The 18774-nt window shown below is 52.2% G+C and overlaps 10 protein-coding genes across 10 annotated transcripts; 6 read left to right on the top strand and 4 right to left on the bottom strand.

Moving 5' to 3' along the window:
* Positions 1–69: 69 nt before the first annotated feature.
* On the top strand, positions 70–1537 carry K489DRAFT_358082 (uncharacterized protein; the record flags this gene model as incomplete). Its single annotated transcript, XM_033602573.1, has 1 exon — positions 70–1537. The coding sequence occupies one exon, from the start codon at positions 70–72 to the stop codon at positions 1084–1086; it is 1017 nt and encodes a 338-aa protein (XP_033459151.1). The 3' UTR covers positions 1087–1537.
* Positions 1068–1943, bottom strand: K489DRAFT_380860 (uncharacterized protein). Its single transcript, XM_033604970.1, has 2 exons — positions 1750–1943; positions 1068–1669 (listed from the first exon to the last, which is right to left on the bottom strand). Exons 1-2 carry the CDS (start codon positions 1825–1827, stop codon positions 1493–1495), a joined length of 255 nt encoding a protein of 84 aa, XP_033459150.1. The 5' UTR covers positions 1828–1943; the 3' UTR covers positions 1068–1492.
* A 694-nt stretch (positions 1944–2637) lies between these two features.
* On the top strand, positions 2638–4907 carry K489DRAFT_394863 (CAT1 catalase). Its single transcript, XM_033606817.1, has 2 exons — positions 2638–3439; positions 3530–4907. Exons 1-2 carry the CDS (start codon positions 2939–2941, stop codon positions 4742–4744), a joined length of 1716 nt encoding a protein of 571 aa, XP_033459149.1. The 5' UTR covers positions 2638–2938; the 3' UTR covers positions 4745–4907.
* Positions 4908–5744: 837 nt separating this feature from the next.
* Positions 5745–6426, top strand: K489DRAFT_370989 (uncharacterized protein; the record flags this gene model as incomplete). The annotated part of the gene is made up of 2 exons (XM_033603204.1): positions 5745–5956; positions 6252–6426. 2 exons carry the CDS (start codon positions 5745–5747, stop codon positions 6424–6426), a joined length of 387 nt encoding a protein of 128 aa, XP_033459148.1.
* Positions 6427–9972: 3546 nt separating this feature from the next.
* On the top strand, positions 9973–11178 carry K489DRAFT_233200 (translation protein SH3-like protein). Its single transcript, XM_033599823.1, has one exon. The coding sequence runs from the start codon at positions 10230–10232 to the stop codon at positions 10878–10880; it is 651 nt and encodes a 216-aa protein (XP_033459147.1). The 5' UTR covers positions 9973–10229; the 3' UTR covers positions 10881–11178.
* Positions 11179–11477: 299 nt separating this feature from the next.
* Positions 11478–12199, bottom strand: K489DRAFT_320632 (trimeric LpxA-like protein; the record flags this gene model as incomplete). Its single annotated transcript, XM_033601471.1, has 3 exons — positions 11478–11586; positions 11643–11957; positions 12039–12199. 3 exons carry the CDS (start codon positions 12197–12199, stop codon positions 11478–11480), a joined length of 585 nt encoding a protein of 194 aa, XP_033459146.1.
* A 592-nt stretch (positions 12200–12791) lies between these two features.
* K489DRAFT_303298 (uncharacterized protein) lies at positions 12792–13643 on the top strand (the record flags this gene model as incomplete). The annotated part of the gene is made up of 1 exon (XM_033600476.1): positions 12792–13643. A coding segment is annotated over one exon (852 nt), but the record flags the coding sequence as incomplete, so codon positions are not given.
* A 603-nt stretch (positions 13644–14246) lies between these two features.
* On the bottom strand, positions 14247–14791 carry K489DRAFT_321034 (uncharacterized protein; the record flags this gene model as incomplete). The annotated part of the gene is made up of 2 exons (XM_033601506.1): positions 14247–14663; positions 14732–14791. 2 exons carry the CDS (start codon positions 14789–14791, stop codon positions 14247–14249), a joined length of 477 nt encoding a protein of 158 aa, XP_033459144.1.
* A 1372-nt stretch (positions 14792–16163) lies between these two features.
* On the top strand, positions 16164–17117 carry K489DRAFT_389074 (NAD(P)-binding protein; the record flags this gene model as incomplete). Its single annotated transcript, XM_033606472.1, has 1 exon — positions 16164–17117. The coding sequence occupies one exon, from the start codon at positions 16164–16166 to the stop codon at positions 17115–17117; it is 954 nt and encodes a 317-aa protein (XP_033459143.1).
* Positions 17118–17326: 209 nt separating this feature from the next.
* Positions 17327–18383, bottom strand: K489DRAFT_233116 (uncharacterized protein). The gene is made up of 4 exons (XM_033599822.1): positions 18222–18383; positions 18087–18167; positions 17776–18032; positions 17327–17719 (listed from the first exon to the last, which is right to left on the bottom strand). The coding sequence occupies exons 1-4, from the start codon at positions 18249–18251 to the stop codon at positions 17536–17538; spliced, it is 552 nt and encodes a 183-aa protein (XP_033459142.1). The 5' UTR covers positions 18252–18383; the 3' UTR covers positions 17327–17535.
* Positions 18384–18774: the final 391 nt, after the last annotated feature.

Here is an 18774-nt window from a genome sequence, read left to right as displayed (position 1 = left end):
GCAGACATAAAGCGAGCGTCCGCAGGTGGTCTTGACGTCGACTCACGCATGTCCGCTCCTGCAGCAAACATGTCAAAACTCACCCTCGCCATCGTCGCTGGCACATCAGCAGTGGTTGGTGCAGCCACGACTGCCGCCATTTTCGGTCTGCAAAAGCCCAAGGAGTCGCCCGTCCAGGTCACGACCACCTCTACGACCGTATCATCGACTCTGCCTGCCACAAGGACTGCGCCTCCACCCCCTGCCCCGATCCCTCGTCCTGATCCGAGGCTCGTTGCCGCAGCACCGGTCGATCCATCGGGAGTATTTCAATATGGCTTCCCGGGCCCTGTCTCAGATGTTCGCAACGCACCCTCTCTCACCTCAGGCTTCAACCGAGCGACGCGCAACCCTCACTGGGTGGCCGAGCACATCACACCTGCGAGTGTAGCACAGAACAACGGTGACCGCCGACACTCCGCATTCGAAGAGGACACCAGCATCCCCGAGAAGTTCCGAGCCAAGCTCAAGGATTACCTGCGATCGGGCTATGACCGTGGCCATCAGGTGCCCGCCGCCGATGCGAAATGGAGTCAAGATGCGATGAATGCGACGTTCGCGCTGTCAAATATGTGTCCACAGGTCGGCGAAGGGTTCAATCGGGACTACTGGGCCCACTTTGAAGACTTCTGCCGACGCCTGACAACTTTCTATCCCTCGGTGCGGATCATCACTGGTCCTCTATACCTGCCCAAACGTGAGGCGGACGGCAAGTGGAGGGTTTCATACGAGGTGGTCGGGCATCCCCCTAACGTGGCGGTGCCGACACATTTCTACAAGATCATCTTCGCGGAGGACGGGAGGACCGGCGGCAATGTCAGCTTGGGAGCATTCGTGCTGCCCAACGATGTCATCAAGAACGACAAGCCTTTGCAAGAGTTCGAGGTGCCGATCGAGGCTGTAGAGCGGGCCTCGGGACTGGAGTTTGCGAGCTTGCTACCGCCTGCGCGGAGAAAGAGACTGTGTGAGGAGGTCAGCTGCAGTATCATTGTGAAGCAGTACGCCGAGCGACAGAAGTCGATCGCTGGTCAACAACCCAAGCGATGAGGTAGTCATGCTCGAAGCCTTTCATATTTGGCACATATAAAAAATGTCCTTCACAGAGAAGTAATATAAAATTGATACATGTTGTACATTTGGCTCGGCGCGTTCGGACGGTGGTAGTGCGTGGGAGTCTTCGATGCTCAGCAGGCACGAGCATGAGACTGTGGCACTCTTTCGAGATCCGTTGTTCCATCGTTTCGCATGCCTACTGTCGACTGCTTCAATCGCACTGCTTTTGCCTCCCTCTCCGATAGTCTTTCGGCGTTTGCACATCACGCTTTCCCGCCGACGGAGTCGTCTCCGGTTCTATTGGACATCATTTCCCCGAACGCCATCAACTCTTTCGTAGCCTGGCTCTGGTATTTTACATCTCGGCTCCTGTTGCGCATTACAACGCATCGTTCCTTCCCTACTCCATTGCAGCTGGAATCATTCCTTTCTGTGCTTGCGCCAGGAACTGCCGCGATACGGTCTGCCACGCAGCCATGTATTTGTCCATGCACTGACTGTAGCATGTTTGCTCACCCGATGATAGTGAGGCGCCGGGTTTAGGAACACATCGCTCGAAGCAGTGTTCGTTCACTTTCTGTAAAGATTGGTGTCATCAGCGGCGTGTGCAGGGTGGAAGATGTGCATCTATTCGTCACGGGCAAAATTCGAGCATACCTCGACGAGAGCGCGGGCATTGGTCTGCGCAGTGGATTGTCGGATCTGGTCCATGATGGCTCTCTTTGGGTCCGACATGTTGGGTGTTGTATCTGATTATTGCCGGGCGGTAGAGAAATGGAAGATGGTTTGAGGATGCCGAAGTAAGTCGCGAGCGAGGATGGTCGATATTGCTTCGCGATTCAATAATGTGGAAAGATAGATGCGATGAGCTTCTTGCGGCTGCCCATCATCAAATGCTGTCATTGGCCTACCGTTCCCAGCCGCTAATGTATTGCCAGAAGAGGCAAGCCCGCGTCCGAACCATTGCGCCTGTGCGGGCGGCATCGTGGTGGACTGGACGGTTCTCATAAATTTAGGTCTATCTCAGTAGTGTACAACGAGGTAATTCATTTCGAAGCTGCAGGTCGCTTCTTTGGTAGGCCGTCCTCATTCGTTTCGAGATCTCGAGATTGACACTTTTTGCTCAAGCGACATGGCTACCCAGCCCGTAGCATTTACATGGAAACTAAAATACATTGTACCCTGGGTGACAACTGCGCTCGGACCAGCGCTTGACCACGCATATCTCAATGCATGGACGTGGGCACTGCACGACCACCGATGTTTCGGGGTTGTGTGATGATGGACCAACTCAAACGATGTAGATAGCATTGCATTACCAGGCCATCAATAAGAACAAAAGTTACCTAGGTCATCAGCATCTGCGATTTCATGGAGGCGACCTCGAATCGCGCGCACACCGGAAGTGACCATGGCTGACGTCATGAATTGTAACTTTGCGGTGGCATGAATAATCACCAACGCAGACGGCCCGGGGTTGTCCCTCAGGTCTCTATGGATTGGTGCAAACGTCAGTTGCTGATATCACTCTTCGGGAGAAGAATTCAATCGCCTGTTCCACAGTGATGCGACGAATCGTCATAGTATCTTTCAATGACAATTCTACCGCCTGAATGGAATGCCATGTAGCTCCATACAATCTAGCAGACAGCGCTAATTGATCCATTCGGATGTCGAATCTGTTCAGATCGTGATGGTCATCGGCCATCGCGTCCGTCTACTGCTTGGGGGGCGATCTTGTGGCGCCTACATAAGTAGGTTGTAATAGACCTTGCTCGCCTTCACACAGTTTCTCCCTCTCTATTCCAACCAATACGATATCCGCTGATACTGTATTTCTTGCACAATGGCTCCTTCTGCAACTCAAAGCGCCCCTGACGCCGGTCAGAACGGCAACATCCACCGCGATTACAATGAGGACCGCAATGCATCTTCCGGCGAGACCCTTTACACAACCTCAGCCGGTGCACCGATCCCGCATCCCTACGAGACGCAGAGAGCTGGCGAGAACGGCCCTCTCCTCTTGCAAGACTTTCACTTGATCGACTTGCTCTCACATTTCGACCGTGAACGCATCCCGGAACGTGTCGTGCACGCCAAGGGTGGAGGTGCCCATGGATACTACCAGACGACCGAAACCCTGGAAGACCTTTGCATGGCCGACCTCTTCCAGCCCGGCAAGAAATGTCCCATCACTGTCCGCTTCTCCACAGTTGGTGGCGAGTCCGGTTCTCACGATTGCGCTCGCGACCCTCGTGGCTTCTCTGTCAAGTTCCGTACCGACGAGGGTAACTGGGACGTGGTCGCCAACAACACGCCAGTGTTTTTCTTGCGAGACCCGGCGAAGGTATCGTCTTGTCCACATCTGCTCCAGAAACGGGGTCTTCGATTTCGTTTTTGTGGCGTGTTATGTCTAGTGCTAATTCGAATCCGATAGTTCCCATACTTCATTCACACACAAAAGCGTGACCCTTCGACTCACCTGACTCACGCGGATGACTCTACCGTCTTCTGGGACTATCTTTCTCAAAACCCTGAATCGGTCCACCAAGTCATGATCCTGATGGGCGACCGAGGTATTCCTGATGGCTGGCGCAAGATGCACGGCTACTACGGCCACACCATCAAGCTCATCAACAAGCAGGGCGAGTGGGTCTACGCTCAGATGCACATGAAGAGCAAGCAGGGTACTGCATTCATTACCCAGGAGGATTCTGCCAACTACTCTCCTGATTACGCTCAGAAGGACCTTTACGACTCCATTGAGAAGGGCGACTACCCTGGCTGGGATGTCATGTTCCAGACCATGACTGCGAAGCAAGCCGAGGATCTTTGGGAAACTCAGAAGATCAACATTTTCGATCTGACCCATGTCTGGCCTCATCAGCAATTCCCTCTTCGCAAAGTCGGAGAGTTCTTCCTCAATGAGAACGTCAAGAATTACTTTTCCGAGATCGAGCAGATTGCCTACAGCCCTTCCCACTTCGTCCCTGGAATTGAGCCATCAGCAGATCCCGTCCTTCAGTCCCGTCTTTTCTCCTACCCCGACACTCACCGCCACCGTATCGGCACCAATTACAACCAACTTCCTATCAACGCACCTCGCACACCTTACCGGGTGGCAAACTTCCAACGCGATGGTGCTATGGCCTTCTACAACCAAGGCTCGCGACCCAACTACCTTAGCTCGATCGACCCCATCGCCTTCCGGGAACGCCATATGGATGTAGACAAGGTCCACGGCCACTTCACCGCCGAGTCCATTTCCTTCCTTTCCGAGGTCCGCGAAGAGGACTTCAGGGCTCCTCGCGCTCTCTGGGAGAAGGTCTTCGACGACGGTGCCAAGGAGCGCTTTGTGAACAACGTATCTGGCCACATGGCCAACTGCCGCAAGGAGGAGATCATCAAGCGCCAGATCGCTATTTTCCGCGAAGTATCAGAGGATCTCGCATCAAGGCTAGAGAAAGCTACCGGCGTCAAGGGCTATGACGGAATCTCCGGCTTGAAGTTCAATGGCACCCACAATGGCTTGGCGAAGGACCGCGAGAGCCGAGGTGCTAACGGACTCTCGACCAAGGTTGCGAGCAGCATCAAGGCGAGCAATGGTGCTCCGATTGCAGGCATGCACCGCACAGTGCAAGCCGCTAACTGATGAGATACATGTTACAGTTTACGTTAACGTTTGCGGGCAAGGTTGGGAGTTACGGCTGTTTGGAGTTTGTTGCAAGGCATTTTTTTAGTATGATTACATGGGCATCTTAGTACACAGCACAATGAATTGTTCAGCTTTTCCGAAGCATTCTGCAAACGTATCTCGACAGATCCCCAGGCTTGCTGCGCGCTTATTGCCTCTTCCATATATGTCCTCGCAAATATCGCTGCGCACCGGTGCAACGTTGAGAAAGGAAGATCATTAACAGCTCCTCAGGTGCATTTAAAAACGACATTTCGCACCCACCCTGCCCGCTCCAATGCGGCCAAATATGATACGATCAGATGAGGTTAGAGTATTTTGCGTGTTTGAAGTGTCACTTTCAAACTGTCGTGTCGAGCAAGCAGAGGCGATCGTCACGACGTTGGTGTGATTGTCACTAGCGTAGACGCTGGTGTGTCCAAGAATAAACTCATTCGATTCATGCCTTGCTAGGCTGTCAGGGGCCAGCACGATGGCTTCGGGAACATGCCTTTCATCCTTGGTCTATACCTGCACCACGAAAACCAATATCCCATTCTCCAAGGCTTAACTAAAATTCTGCTCGGACATCAAGCCTGTTGGCGCCGAATGCTCAACGGCGGCTCGAAGGCGACCTCAAGCTCGCCCGAAGGATGGCTCGACTGCAGGCTCGCGGCACAGTCGCCAGCCCTGGTACATGCGCCAGCGCTTCGAGGAAGTCAAAAATCGACCTCGAAGAAGGACATTCTTGCGATGCAAAGATGTGATATATATATCTTCGAGGAATCGCACTGAGATGGGAATTTTCATCATGTCCACCAGCTCCAAAATTTAATCTATTTATCACCGCAGGATATAAACCAAAAGCTTCTCTTGATTTAGAGCTTTTCCATATCGAACGCACCTTGACACAATCATACTTCGTGAGCAAGTTCAGAAAATTTATTTTATCGATCGCAGTAATCAGAAGCCTTTCAACATGAAGACAACTGCCCTGCTCTCGATCTTGCTCTCGGCTACACAAATCGGGGCCATGGTACTCGACAATGCGCTCGACAGCTCAGTCGAACTCCAAAGACCCATCCTCGGCACCGACGAGATAACACGAGTGGTCGACATCCCTCTACGATGCAGTGAGATGCGATGCAAGACATGCCGGGCAACAAACAAGTGCGAGAGCGAGCAATCATGGTAAGCCATGGCTCTTCCCGCCTCGTAAAATCCCGAGACTAACGAGCATGCTTAGTTCCCTATGCGAAGTTGACCCTTACTGCCGTTGTCAGTGGAAGACGTGCCAATATGGGCCAGCGGGTGCGGTCAGATGTGGCGCCATACATTATTCGGACAAGGTCTACTCATGGGAATCTTTCTGAGGGGCAAAATCGATCATGATCTTTGTGAACTGCGTCAGGGGCTGCTCATCCGATCTTGAGCCTTGTGACATCGACACCGTATGCCACGGCTAAGCCTCGCATTCCATCGATAGGCTGCTGACGAATGCTTTCAACTTGCTTGGTCAGAAACAGACTCTGGATGAGATCTGCACCGACAAAGATTTGATGCTGCGATTCATTTACGATGGCGGAGCAAATGGAGACAGCGATGCCCTTCTGCATCTTTCTGCACGCTTCGCAGGGCATGACGACGCTCACTTGAAGTAATACCAGCTTCGCCAAAGACGCCACTTCCAAAAGTTGAGAACAACGTTCGACACAGTGGATCCGCGAAATTCAAATACCAGTGGAGACAAGCCGCTACCACACTTTCGATTATCTTCAAGCTATTTCAACTCATGCCGGCTCAGGGGCATCAGCTGGGATGACTACACCGGCGGTGACTTTCAAAGGACGTTGCTCGGGTCCGTCTATCAGGAAGTCAATATGTGTTGGGCTCAAACATGCTTTTCAACTTGCCCTTGTGCTGCTCAAAAGTAGGCTTATCAGACTGATTCTCCAAATGATAGCATGAGAAGACTTTCTGGCCTGTGTTGCTGCCGGCGGCATCGCGCGCCGCCAAGTCTGGGTAGATATCACGCAAATGACTATGATTCCGAAAATATGTGTTGTGGTTGACTTCGCATATGTTCACCTCACTGCTCCGATGCGCCTCACAATAATGCCGCTGGCATAGTACGCAGTGCTCGATCTGACCCACGCTCACGATCCGTCTTTTCCAGTTATTCTCCCGCATTCGCTTGCAGACAAAGCAGTGTTTGGTCTGCCCGCGTTGCTGTCTCAGGTCTCCTGAGGGAAAATGAGAAAGCGGCCGGCCATCGCACCACGTGACTTGAAAAGATGGGAGTCTCAAAAGGAGAGTTTCGTGGAGCGAGATTGCAAGAAAGTAATCGCTTTATAAGACGACGGATTCACGCTGAGGAAAGATGACGGTTCAACTTCCCGACACGTTCAGCGGGGAAATGTACATGTAGTACCAGTGTACTCATCACGGATGACGAGCTGTCGCTCTCGTGGCAAAATCGTCGGCTCACCGGTATGCGAAGGTACCTAAATGTTGTACACATCAAGAATCAGACTGTAATAACGGCAGGTAGCATGTATTTCCATGGGCAATGTAGTAATCCATGAGCCACGGACCTGCCGGGCTCAAGGCAAGGTGTCCTGCGGAAGTCGGCGCAAAACACTATCGAAAGATGTTGATGGTTCGTTCGCAATTAATCGGGAAGATTGAGCTTGTATTGAGGCGTCTGCCTTGCGATCTGATCATCCTCAATCTCACGAGAGGATCGAGGAATCATTCGCATCAACTATGTGTCCACCATGTCCGTGAAGCGTTTCCCTATATTTCATCGTTTGTCATGCGGTCAAGGATTGGGCGTCATGGCATACGGGGTCACGATACGTGCGGACGACGAACGATTCAGGCATGCTTTGGCAATACTGGGTCTTCCAATCTGTTGTTATCAGTTCGGACACCTAGTGATAATATTGTTGTTCTGGTTTTCGATTCTTGCGAGAATGTCGAGCAATGGGAAAGTGTGACACGATGAGCGCCGACAGATGAATGCTGGACCAGTCTTCCGACTGAAAATAACCGAAACCATGATCCGCGGGAAATCCTAGCAACATTCACCGGTCAGTTTGTTCAATGAACACCAATCATGACCCTCGTGGGATTGGCCAATGCCGGGCAGGTAGACGGGAAGTTCGCAACACGATTTCGGGGTCATACCATCGCACAGGTATGTACATGGTGTGCAGATGAGGAATGGAACAATGAGGTGCATAGGGGGAGATGAGACTCGGTTCCAGAAATTCCGATAGTGGATGGGCTGGGGACTGCAGGCTTCGCTGGACAAATAAGGCTGTCCCGTCCTACAGCGATGGCAGGGACATGCATACCGCAATGCGCGCTCTACAGATGATGTGGACAAGGTCAAGATTAGACGACGGTGATGACGAATATTATGGGGATTACTGCGTGGAACTGGCGGCCGTCAATGGCGATCCACTGAATGCAATACGATATCCTGTCGATGGTAAGACTGGTCCTGATCACCATTAAAGCCCGTATCATAGCGCTCCCGTTGTGTGCGCTGTCGTCCGAAGCATCAACTCGGCGATTTCAGCGGGTTGCTATGCAAATGGACGAATGCGTGCGGTTGTCATGAGAACGCCCGGACACTCACCAGCAGTCAGCCAGTCAGCTTGGAAGGGGAAATGGCTGGGAAAATGGCGCAAGCTCGAATTTCCCGAGCGGCCTCGTCTCGTCTCGTCTCGTCCGCTGCAGTTGACCGACAGGGGGCAGAAACGCGTAAACAAGGAAACGCCAGCTGTGTTTACCACCAATGAGCCCGACACATGCAACTCCATTGCGTGCCTACCTAGGGAGACGGTGACAGCCTTCTGCCCAAGGTGCGTGCAAATCTTTCCCTCAGGCCCCATCTCTCTCACAATCTCGCGTTCACGTTGAGGAGAAACGCACGGGCGACACCTCGATCGTCCAGCACAGTCCAATCCGGAATTTGTGTCGCTCGCATCGCGTTCCCCACACACACACACACACACACACACACACGCAACCACTCGCTCGCTGGACTGCTGCTAATGCACTTGTTGGCAACAGCATTGCTTCTTCTTTCCGAATTCTGCCATCGCGTCCATTTGCTACACAGACACTTCTCTGCATCCTTCCTGTATTCTTGTTGCTGGTACCATCAACTCACTTGCCCTACCATTACAAAGATACGGTGAAGCTGCAGATTCTCTGTCCAACCTCCTTCTTCCCTTCACACATTTATTTAAACCAGTTGGTCTGCAACCCAAACAGCTCAACTTGACAGCCTTCCATCGTTTGATCGGAAAGGCCCTCAAGTTTAGCACCAACCGCCACGCTGGATTTCGACGCCCGAGTCCCGTGAGTCCCCATCACGAACATGTCGCGCATAGATGGGTCGCAAGAGCTTCATCAGCGCGGCGAAGACAACATCATGACTGACCCGCCATCACAGTGTGCCGTTCAGCGTCTTCCCCTCGGCATACAAGAACAAGGAGGCTTCCGAGACCACCGAAGTCAAGACTGAGGAACGTGTTACCGTCCAAGGCGCTGGACGGGACGATCGACCATCGCCTGCCCAAGACGAGCGCTACACTCGCGAGGAGATCCGCATCACCGAGAAGGACCGCTACCGCCCTTTCCCTGAGCAGAAAGAGAAGCGCGAGGAGATTCGTGTCTACGAGGACGACCAATACACCGGAGTTGGCCGCAACCAAGAACGCATCGCGGTTGACATTGAACGAACCAACGGATCAGGGTGAGTGCAATTTTTTGCTATGTGTTTTGCCCCTTCAGAGGAACGCTCTCGCAGCGAGACGCAACTTTCGAATGCCCGAATGCTGCGTATCCCGAACTGGTCCCTTTGTTTTTGTTGTGGCAGGATCCATGTTTTGCCGGCTACCGCACGGGCCATCCACCCTTTTCCGGCGTTGGCCATTGGATTCCCCTGACAGCGGTTGGGTAAACACGCTACCACACTAGTGCCCACTAGTTTGTTGTCCTATGCAACAGTCCTCTTCATCAACACACTTGCTATTCCTTCCTTCTCGTGTTTTTACCATCACTTCATCGGTGCATCAACACAAACCTTCATCACCACTGACACCATCCTGCCTCCAGATACCGTGAACCTTTCCAAAGGTACACTGAAGCCCAAATCGACGTGAAGGACCGCGTTTACGACCGCGATCACCCTACTCGTCAGCCTTCCACCAGCCAGATCAATTACGACTCTCGCATCGACGTTGCCGAGCGAGAATACCGCGAACGTACCACTCCGTTCGCTGAGGAGTTTCGCACTTCTCGCACCTGGCAAGACAAAAGCACCAGTCCTCGTGACTTCCCTGCCCCGAACATCACCGAGCGTGAGCCTGTTCGCTTCGACGAAAAGGTTGAAGTGATCAAGACCCGCACGGTCGAAGAGCCTCAAGGTCGTCGTCACAGACTTGATATGGGATACCACGACGAAGAGGGAAACTACCACTCATTCCGTCAAGGACTCCACCGCGCCGCTGACCGCGTTCTCCACCCGTTCGAGAACCACCACCACCACCACTCTCACCACTCCCACAGCTCCGAGCGCCAAGAAAACGTCGTCGTTGAAGAACGCGAATTCACCATGTCTGCTCCTCGATCAAGCTCGCGCGCCGTCGCTGCCGCCACCATCACCATCCCATGCCACCACATCCGCATTGGTGACTTGTTGATCCTCCAAGGTCGCCCTTGCCAGGTCATCCGCATCACCACCTCTGCCCAGACTGGCCAGCACCGTTACCTCGGTGTTGACCTCTTCACCAAGCAGTTGCACGAGGAGTCCTCCTTCGCCAGCAACCCCAGCCCGTCTGTGTATGTCCAGAACATGGTCGGACCCATCTTCAAGCAATACCGCGTTCTTGACATCCGTGATGACGGTGCCGTCGTCGCCATGACCGAGGGTGGTGATGTCAAGCAGGGTCTCCCTGTCCTTGACCAGAGCAGCCTGCTCACCCGTCTCACTGAGGCCTTCAACGACGGCCGTGGCAGCATCCGTGTCCTCGTCATCAACGACGGTGGTCGCGAGCTCGCCGTTGACTTCAAGGTCATCCACGGCAGCCGTCTGTAAACTCCCACGCAGTGTAAGTTCTTCACCAATGTATTCATCCGATAACAACACGCGTCTGACAATACTCCCAGTCGAAAACGGTACATATGATTGCATAGCCTTTTAAGACGTGTCACGAGGTCGTTGAATATAAGTTGTGGTGGCCATTGAGAAGTCTTCTTCTTGTATGTTTTGTCGCTCTCGCAAAGCTTTTGATCGGCTTTTCGACATGATCACGGCCTGGGTTGGTCTTGTCGCGGCGTAGACAGATTGTCAAATAGTATTTGTATTACATCTCAACGGATTATAATTCGCACCCCTTCTCACGTGAGATGTACGCTTCACCGCCCACTCACGGATCGTACTTGTGCAAGGCTCACATTCTTGTCTATTTCTGCTGTTGCGGGCCCGCGTCTCTCTAGCACATTTACCTTGGGAGGCGAGGGATTAATTACACCAATGCTCACTGACCTTTCTTTTGATCGCGTTCTAGTGCCGCAAGTGCCTCATTGTTCTCGGCTGTCTTGGTCCCTCGTTCAACAGCCTTGATGAATCGAGCTGGGTTGCCCGCATACACAGAATCAGGCGGGACACTCTGTACCACGTGAGCACTTTGTTTCAATCTGCCGTATGGTGAGAACTGACCTTTGTGACCACACTGCCGGCACCTATGACTGAGCCATCACCAATAGTCACTCCGGGCAAAATGCACACATTGCCGCCGATCCTGTTGCGATGATCAGAATCTTGTCATAACATCTTGCAGAAGATGAGCCTCATTACCAGCAATCTTTACCGATGTGGATCTCGGCGCCCAACTCCGGGCCTTTGGTTCCATTACGAAGTTCGGGGTCCAACGGATGCGTAGCTGTGTAGATGGAAACGCTCGAAGCGATCAGAGTCCGATCCCCAATCGTCACCAGACAAGTATCGAGAATCGTGCAGTTAAAGTTAATGAACACATTCTTTCCCAACTTGACATTTGTCCCATGGTCAATACGAATGGGAGTCTCTACCCATGGCTCTTCGGCAAACAGCTCTTCGTCTGCTTCCTCTGTAGCAGCGGGAGGCGGTAAGGGTATCTCATCCCGAACAATGCTTTGCACTCTTCGTCAGCTATCTGGCGAACTTGATGGTCCTACTTTGTTGTGTACTGGTCGTTGCCTTTGGGCCACTTACTCCCGCCAGAGTTCAACTTGACGACGTCTAGTGATCTCTCCTGCGTTGTTGTATCGATTGCATGCATGGGTCGCCCGTCGACGAGAGGCCGTCAGTTCTGGAGTAAACGCATAGTACAACTCTCCGCGCAACATGCGAGCTTTATTCTCCGAGACCGCCATTGAAGTTTATTGCTCTACGATGCCGAGGAGTTTTGGAGATTTCGATATAGTATAGAGTATGAATTACAATGTCTGGTCTGCTACACATATATTGCCGGCCTGTGCAGTATTTCCTTCCATCGATCTTTCCGCAGGCGACTCTTGGCGACACTGACTTCAGTGTGTGTCATACGTATATGCAGCTATATCAATCCCACACACCGCGGGTGTCTATTGTGCCAACCCTGGAGTGCTTGATCTTTTGCTCGCTAAACCTTCCTCACAAATCATTTCCTCCTTGAACAACAATACCTGCCGAAGCATGTCTTTAAAATTTGGTCTCAATATCAAGTCCAAAGCGCCGGTGCCCTCACGACGCGCAATATTAGACGATGATGAGTTCGGCGATGAGGATGACGCCGCGGCATCATCGGGTCCGACCGAGACCGCCATAGAAGAGATCAGCTTCGTGAGCAAAGGCTTGCCTGTCACAAAAGCACCATCAATTTCAATCGCGAAGTCAAAACCTAAAAGTCAACCACCCAAAGCCAGCCTCGAACCTCGAGAGAACAGGTCGGCGATCTCCGCTGCGAATCGTTCTCTCAAGGCTGCTGAGGAAGAGGATCCCTCCTTGTTTGACTATGACTCTTTCCTGGAAGCTAAGGCAGTTGTGTCGGAAAGCAAAAAGGCTGCAGCTCGTCAAGAGGCAATTGAGCGGAAGCCGAAGTATATCAACAACCTTCTAGATGCTGCGTCTCGACGTAAGCAGGACCAGCTTGTGGCGCGCGAGAAGCTATTGCAGCGGGAACGCGAAGCTGAAGGTGATGAGTTCGCTGACAAAGAGAAATTCGTGACCACTGCATACAAGCAGCAGCAGGAAGAGACTCAGCGGCTGCAAGAGGAAGAGAAGAGGAAAGCTGAGCTCGATGCGAAACGAAAGGGTCAGCTCGGTGGTGGCATGCAGAGCTTCTACCGAAATATGATGGACCAAAATGAACGACAGCACCAGGAGGCCATGGAGGCTGCAGCCAAAGCCGACCCTGCTGCAATATCTGGTGCCGCTCAGCAATCTAAGGAAAAGACGGATGCCGAGCTTGCAGCTGAAGCCAGAGGCAAGGGCATCAGTGTCCACACCAACGAGGAAGGGCAAATCATCGACAAACGTGAACTGCTCTCTGCAGGGCTCAACATCGGCACTTCTGGGAGTGGTTCCAATAAGCATGGCGCAGACCATCTGTTGAGCTCAAATCGCCCCGCCCAGTCAGCGTTTGCGAACCGAAATCCCGCGCACCAACAAGGTCAACGCGAACGACAGAGTCGTATGATGGAGGAGCAACTTGCGGCGCAAGCCAAGCGAGCTAGAGACGAGGAGGCGGAAGAACGAGAGAGACTGGAGAAAGCGGCCAGGTCATCGAAGACTGACAAAGACATCGGTGACGCGAAGGCTCGCTATCTGGCAAGAAAGGCGGCAAAGGAGCGCGGTGAAGGCTAACAGGAGTGAAGTGTATATGTTTCGCAAGCCATGCAAGTTGTCGAATTCTTCGGTGCACTTTCTTCGTACTTGAGCTATGCTTTGCTTGGAGGTAAGACCAGACGCTCTTCCGTTGATTCCTTTCCATTCCCTTTCACGTTTTCCCTTTTGGTTTCCTCTTCAACCGTTATCCTATGGGCTATCTTTCAGGACGGCGAGCTTGGCTTCTTCACTATGACCCGCTCGTATCAATATCATGCCCAAGATCGAAGAGTCTTGCCCTCGTGCGGATTCGTAACATGTTGCCCCTGATACTCGACGATACTCCGTAGTGTGAGAATCTGTTGGAAGGGGTAGCAAGTGACAGTTTTATTGCTAGGAAAGACCGTCATGCCCACCTGTGACGAAGGAGAGAAATGTTTGATTTGATTTCTCGAGTAGAGCATGGCCGTGATACATTGAAACAATCGAAATGAACTAGAAACCTCTGAACCCACCATCTGTGTGCACTTCGCTGGCATGAACAGCGAATCCGCTTTTGATATATTCCAGTCGTGCACACAGTTTCAATCTCTTCACTTGTCTGAACACGCTTCCTCACGCACCATCACCCCAGATTCCGACCACAGCCATTGCGAAACCCAATCCGCTGAGACCAGTCCTCAAGAACTCCCAAAGCTGCCTATCTCTTGTCGTCCTCTCGACCTGTTCGCCGTTGATCTCAGGAACGTTGGCGTCGCGCTTGCGCCTCTGAAGGACCTTGAGATCCGCAGCCAAGGTCAACGAGCCGCTGGTAGCAGCGACCAGTGCAGTCCAGAGCAGGTAGGGATGTCGGACGCGCGGCGGCGATAGCGCATATGCGAGTGTCAAGCCGAGAAATGATGCGCTGCTCAATGTCGTGATGTGTAGAGCTGCCAGGCGAGTTGTTTGGGTGAGAGTGTATGCGGCGGGCTCGGCGCCGGGCAGAGTGAGGAGGAGAGGGAGGGATTGCGACGACAGAGTATAGGAGACACCCTGTATATATCATGTCAACCTCAGTCCGTTCGTGTTGAGAAACGTCTTCGTTAAAGTGCATAACTTACAGTCAAGAGGCCGAGACTGATCGTGCCAACAAACTTGCCAACGGCAATGGCGTACGGCATCTTTTCTGCGGAAGTTGTACCCTTCGGCGCGAGCTTCCTGAATTTGTAAATTCAATGCGCTTTGCGAAGTGAATCGATTGAGAAGCGTTCTTTAGCGTGTCGGTATGCTTTGTGAACGACGTGACTTTTTGGAGATGCTTTGTCAAAGTTGCGCGCCGCCGATGGCTTCATCATCGAACTTATTACAAGCGTTGGGTCGCATGGCGTAAGTACCAAAGTCCCTGGGTAAGCAGTTCGCGGGATTGGGCGCTAAAGCGGCCCATCGCTGCTTGATTTTCCAGGCCTTAACAAGACAGCTCAAGCTGCAATCATCAACGAATATTCAGAGAACTTCGGGTTACGATACTCTGTAATTTCCATGCTAACATCCGGAGCCGATGGAACGAATACTTGTAGAGCTTCCGCAAGTATTGTCGAGGAAAGGCTGTAGCACCCGTCGACTGCCAAACCGGTCTCAACTTTCGGCTCATGAGGCAGGGCAGATATGGTGACCGGGAATCGCAGGTCTGCAAGATGCACCAGAGCAGAAGGCGATTTGCGTCAGAGGTCTGCCACTGATGTAGTCAATTGTAATAAATCTGACAGCACGACCTGTATCAAGCTTAACATCATTCGAATTTCCACTCCACGCCTGAAAGCGTACACACAATTTGTCTCCAGGGGAAACATGGTTGCCGACGACTCGTCACGTCGGATGACAAACACGTCCTCAGATACAGGCACATTTCTGTAAGAGTGCTTTCGGACGAGATACCTGGGATGTCAAAAATCTAATGATAGCCATCCGAAGTTCATCAATGGTGTGCTGAAGCTATAATAAACCACCTGGGCATGTTCGAATGAATGTCACTACTTTGCGAACCAACCCTACAGTCCTGTTAGCGCTTGACGGACGTCCTGTCGAGTTTCGGCGGAGCGAGGTTTCGCACTGCACGTGCGCAATCGCGCGTGAAGCGGTCTTCGATGTAAATGGTCTCATGGTACCTGCTACTGTAGTTGCATTGCGATCAAGCAGCTGGCATGGGAGATGACTAGACAAGCAAACTAATGACAATGGAACACAAGTCGTAGGTCACGTTTCGGCTGACTCGAACATCCAGAACAGCGTTTGAAGCCTGCCGGAAGCACGGACTGATGCAATTTGGTGCTTCTTGCGACTGACTTCCATGTTCCGTGACGTCGGACGTTACTCTACCGCCGGCCGGTCGGATGGATATTAGTCCGGCTCTTGACACAAAACCAACAGTCCATTTCTTGGTTGATTGACCACTATCTGTCAATTAAATCAGTCGCACATCTCAAAGATCGTGTTGCATCAATAGGGCTCCAGGGCAAACGCTAAATAACCTCTCTGCATTAAGACATCATCATCATGGCGAACAACCGAAATGAGATCATGTCGAATGTCTGGCGCGATGGCATATTTCAAGACAAAGTACTCTTCTGCACCGGAGGCGCTGGTACAATCTGCTCTGTACAAGTCCGGGCATTCGTGCTCCTCGGCGGCAATGCCTATATTATTGGACGAAATGTCGAGAAAACCGAACGCGTGGCCAAGGAGATTCAGAGCGTCCGGCCTGGATCGCGAGTCATTGGCCAAGGAAATGTGGACGTGCGAAATATGCAATCGCTTCAAGATGCAGCGGCAAGATGCGCAAAGGAGCTTGGTGGCATTGACTTCGCCATTGCTGGAGCTGCAGGCAATTTCCTCGCTCCCATGAGCCAACTTTCCTCGAATGCATTCCGATCTGTGCTAGAGATTGACACATTGGGCTCCTTCCACACAGCAAAGGCAGTCCTGCCATATCTGGTGGATAGCGCCAAGAAGTTTCCCAACACAGGTCGCCATGCGTCCAACGGCACCGGAGGTCGGCTCATCTTCATTTCGGCAACATTCCACTACAGGGGTCAGGCTCTGCAATCACATGTCGCGGCCGCAAAGTCCGCCGTCGATCAAATCAGCCACAGCGTATCAATTGAGTATGGTCCATACGGAATTACCAGCAACGTCATCAGCCCCGGCCCGATAGCAAATACCGAGGGCATGGAGCGTTTGGCTAAGCTGGACAGCGAGTCGGCGGCAGAGTCCAAGAGGGGAACACCCGTTGGTCGCTGGGGCGAGGTGCGTGAAATCGCCGACGCTACCATCTACCTCTTCTCTGAAGCCGGTAGCTTCGTGAATGGCAATGTTCTGGTCGTCGATGGCGGGCACTGGAGGACTAGTGGCGCTGGCAGCGCTGGCTTCGTCTACCCTGATTTCATCATTGGTGGAGCTGAGATTACCGGTGTTAAGAGCGGGCGCCAGGAGAAGCCAGCAAAGCTGTGAGCTGTAATTTTGAGCGATGTGTGTCATTTGCATAATTGAGGTGTTCGGTTGAGCATTATGCTCATGTCATTCAGCCTGGCGCGACCTAGAGGTCTCGCTGCTATGTCTTGTACATAAAGTGACAATACGAAGATATGTGTATACACAAGTGTGATAATCTGTCTCCAGGCAGGGAGCTTGACTGCAGCCTTTGACCAACCCTGACCACTAAAGTTGGCATAGATAGAATGTCTCCTTTCTACGCTGCTGGAGGGCTCGATCGTAACTTTTTACAGATGTCGTCTATCGGATACATTGAACCATTCTCACACATGAAACCCGACTTTTGAGATGGAGTAGCCAAATCGCGGGCGGCAATGCCCAGAGACATCCAAGGGGCGTCGAGATCTTGCCGGAAAGTGTGCTACCGAGCCACAAATCAGTCCCGTAGAAAGTCAATACCTTCAGCAGTTTCGTCATCGTCGTCCGGAGCCAGGTGCAGCGGGCGTCTAGCCGCTCGATCCCAGTACATCAAGCTTCGATCGCTAACCCCGGCGGCATTCTGCACAAGTGCTTGATGGAAGGCAGTTGCCACAGGCTCCAACCCAAGGACGCGCAGAGATCTAATCACAAGATCAGAACATTGATCTCGGAAATATTAGATAAGGATTTGACTAACCTGATGATACGACTTATCCTCAAATGGTTGTGATCGAATCGTTTCAGCCAGTTCCTCCTTGCGAGGCTGGTGAAGTCTGGTTTCGCCTCAACTCGGATCTCGCCATGATCTTCGCTTGCGTCAAAGCCGTAGAAGGCTGCCATGCGCTGAAATGAGCGGAACAAGTGCTCCCGTAGCGTTCCCTCAGCTAGAAAGTCGTCGCGAGTACTGCGATCGATGTGCGGTGCCGAGAAATTGAACGCGGAGAACTCTGGTAGCTAGAAAATCGGTCAGAGATTGTTTCCTCAATGTATGTCGATCAGCATACTGACCGGAAAGAGAACTTGAATGTAATCATGACTCCATTCCAGTTCCTTGTCGCTGAACCGCCAGATGTCCTCGAGAGACCGGCCCTGCGCATCACGTGAGGAACTCTTGTTTCCCTGAGGATCCGCATAGAATCGCACGATCGCACTCTTTGATTTGTTGCTATCCATGGTTATGATCTTGCTCTTACGAATCGCCCAGAAATTATGCGGATATTCTGCATATGATGCGGTAACTTCAATCGGGTCGCCGCTTGAGTCCTAGGGATGCGGTCGTGACTGCCGAATGCGCTGTGTGCTCGACGAAGATTAGACGTGCTGATTTGACTGTATCGTACGCGATGTCGTAGGAAAGTTGCGAAAGCCGACGAAAACACCATGCAAGAGCGGAAATTGAACATGACGCCCTTTGCTCGAGTGTGTCGAGGAGAGAGCCTACACCCAAGGCTTCAATCTACACCTGCAGCATGTACATGGTCCATACCGTTGAGTCACGCAAGATTGCACAAAGCATAACATTGACTTGATCACTGGAGGTGATCGCGAGGTATGAAGAGAGCATAAAATCTCTAGGCCGCGAATTAAATGGTATTGTGTTGTCGATTTCTTGAGGTCCAATATGACCGGGCTTGTCACACAATCGTCCCAAGATTGCCTCATGACCACGCCGTCTAAACTAACATGTGGTTCATTT

Source organism: Dissoconium aciculare (genome assembly GCF_010015565.1).
Source record: "Dissoconium aciculare CBS 342.82 unplaced genomic scaffold K489scaffold_7, whole genome shotgun sequence".
NCBI lineage: Eukaryota > Fungi > Ascomycota > Dothideomycetes > Mycosphaerellales > Dissoconiaceae > Dissoconium > Dissoconium aciculare.
This window is presented reverse-complemented; position numbering and strand designations above follow the sequence as displayed.

What these genes read in the sequence shown, in the direction of transcription:
- K489DRAFT_380860 (XM_033604970.1), bottom strand. Translation starts at nt 1,827, where the DNA reads ATGTCGGACCCAAAGAGAGCCATCATGGACCAGATCCGACAATCCACT. An exon ending in ATGCCCGCGCTCTCGTCGAG is followed by an intron (nt 1,670 to 1,749) that starts GTATGCTCGAAT and finishes CAATCTTTACAG; the next exon opens with AAAGTGAACGAACACTGCTT.
- K489DRAFT_394863 (XM_033606817.1), top strand. Translation starts at nt 2,939, where the DNA reads ATGGCTCCTTCTGCAACTCAAAGCGCCCCTGACGCCGGTCAGAACGGC. An exon ending in TCTTGCGAGACCCGGCGAAG is followed by an intron (nt 3,440 to 3,529) that starts GTATCGTCTTGT and finishes CGAATCCGATAG; the next exon opens with TTCCCATACTTCATTCACAC.
- K489DRAFT_233200 (XM_033599823.1), top strand. Translation starts at nt 10,230, where the DNA reads ATGGGATACCACGACGAAGAGGGAAACTACCACTCATTCCGTCAAGGA.
- K489DRAFT_233116 (XM_033599822.1), bottom strand. Translation starts at nt 18,251, where the DNA reads ATGGATAGCAACAAATCAAAGAGTGCGATC. An exon ending in ACAAATCAAAGAGTGCGATC is followed by an intron (nt 18,168 to 18,221) that starts GTGCGATTCTAT and finishes CGTGATGCGCAG; the next exon opens with GGCCGGTCTCTCGAGGACAT. An exon ending in ACATTCAAGTTCTCTTTCCG is followed by an intron (nt 18,033 to 18,086) that starts GTCAGTATGCTG and finishes CCGATTTTCTAG; the next exon opens with CTACCAGAGTTCTCCGCGTT.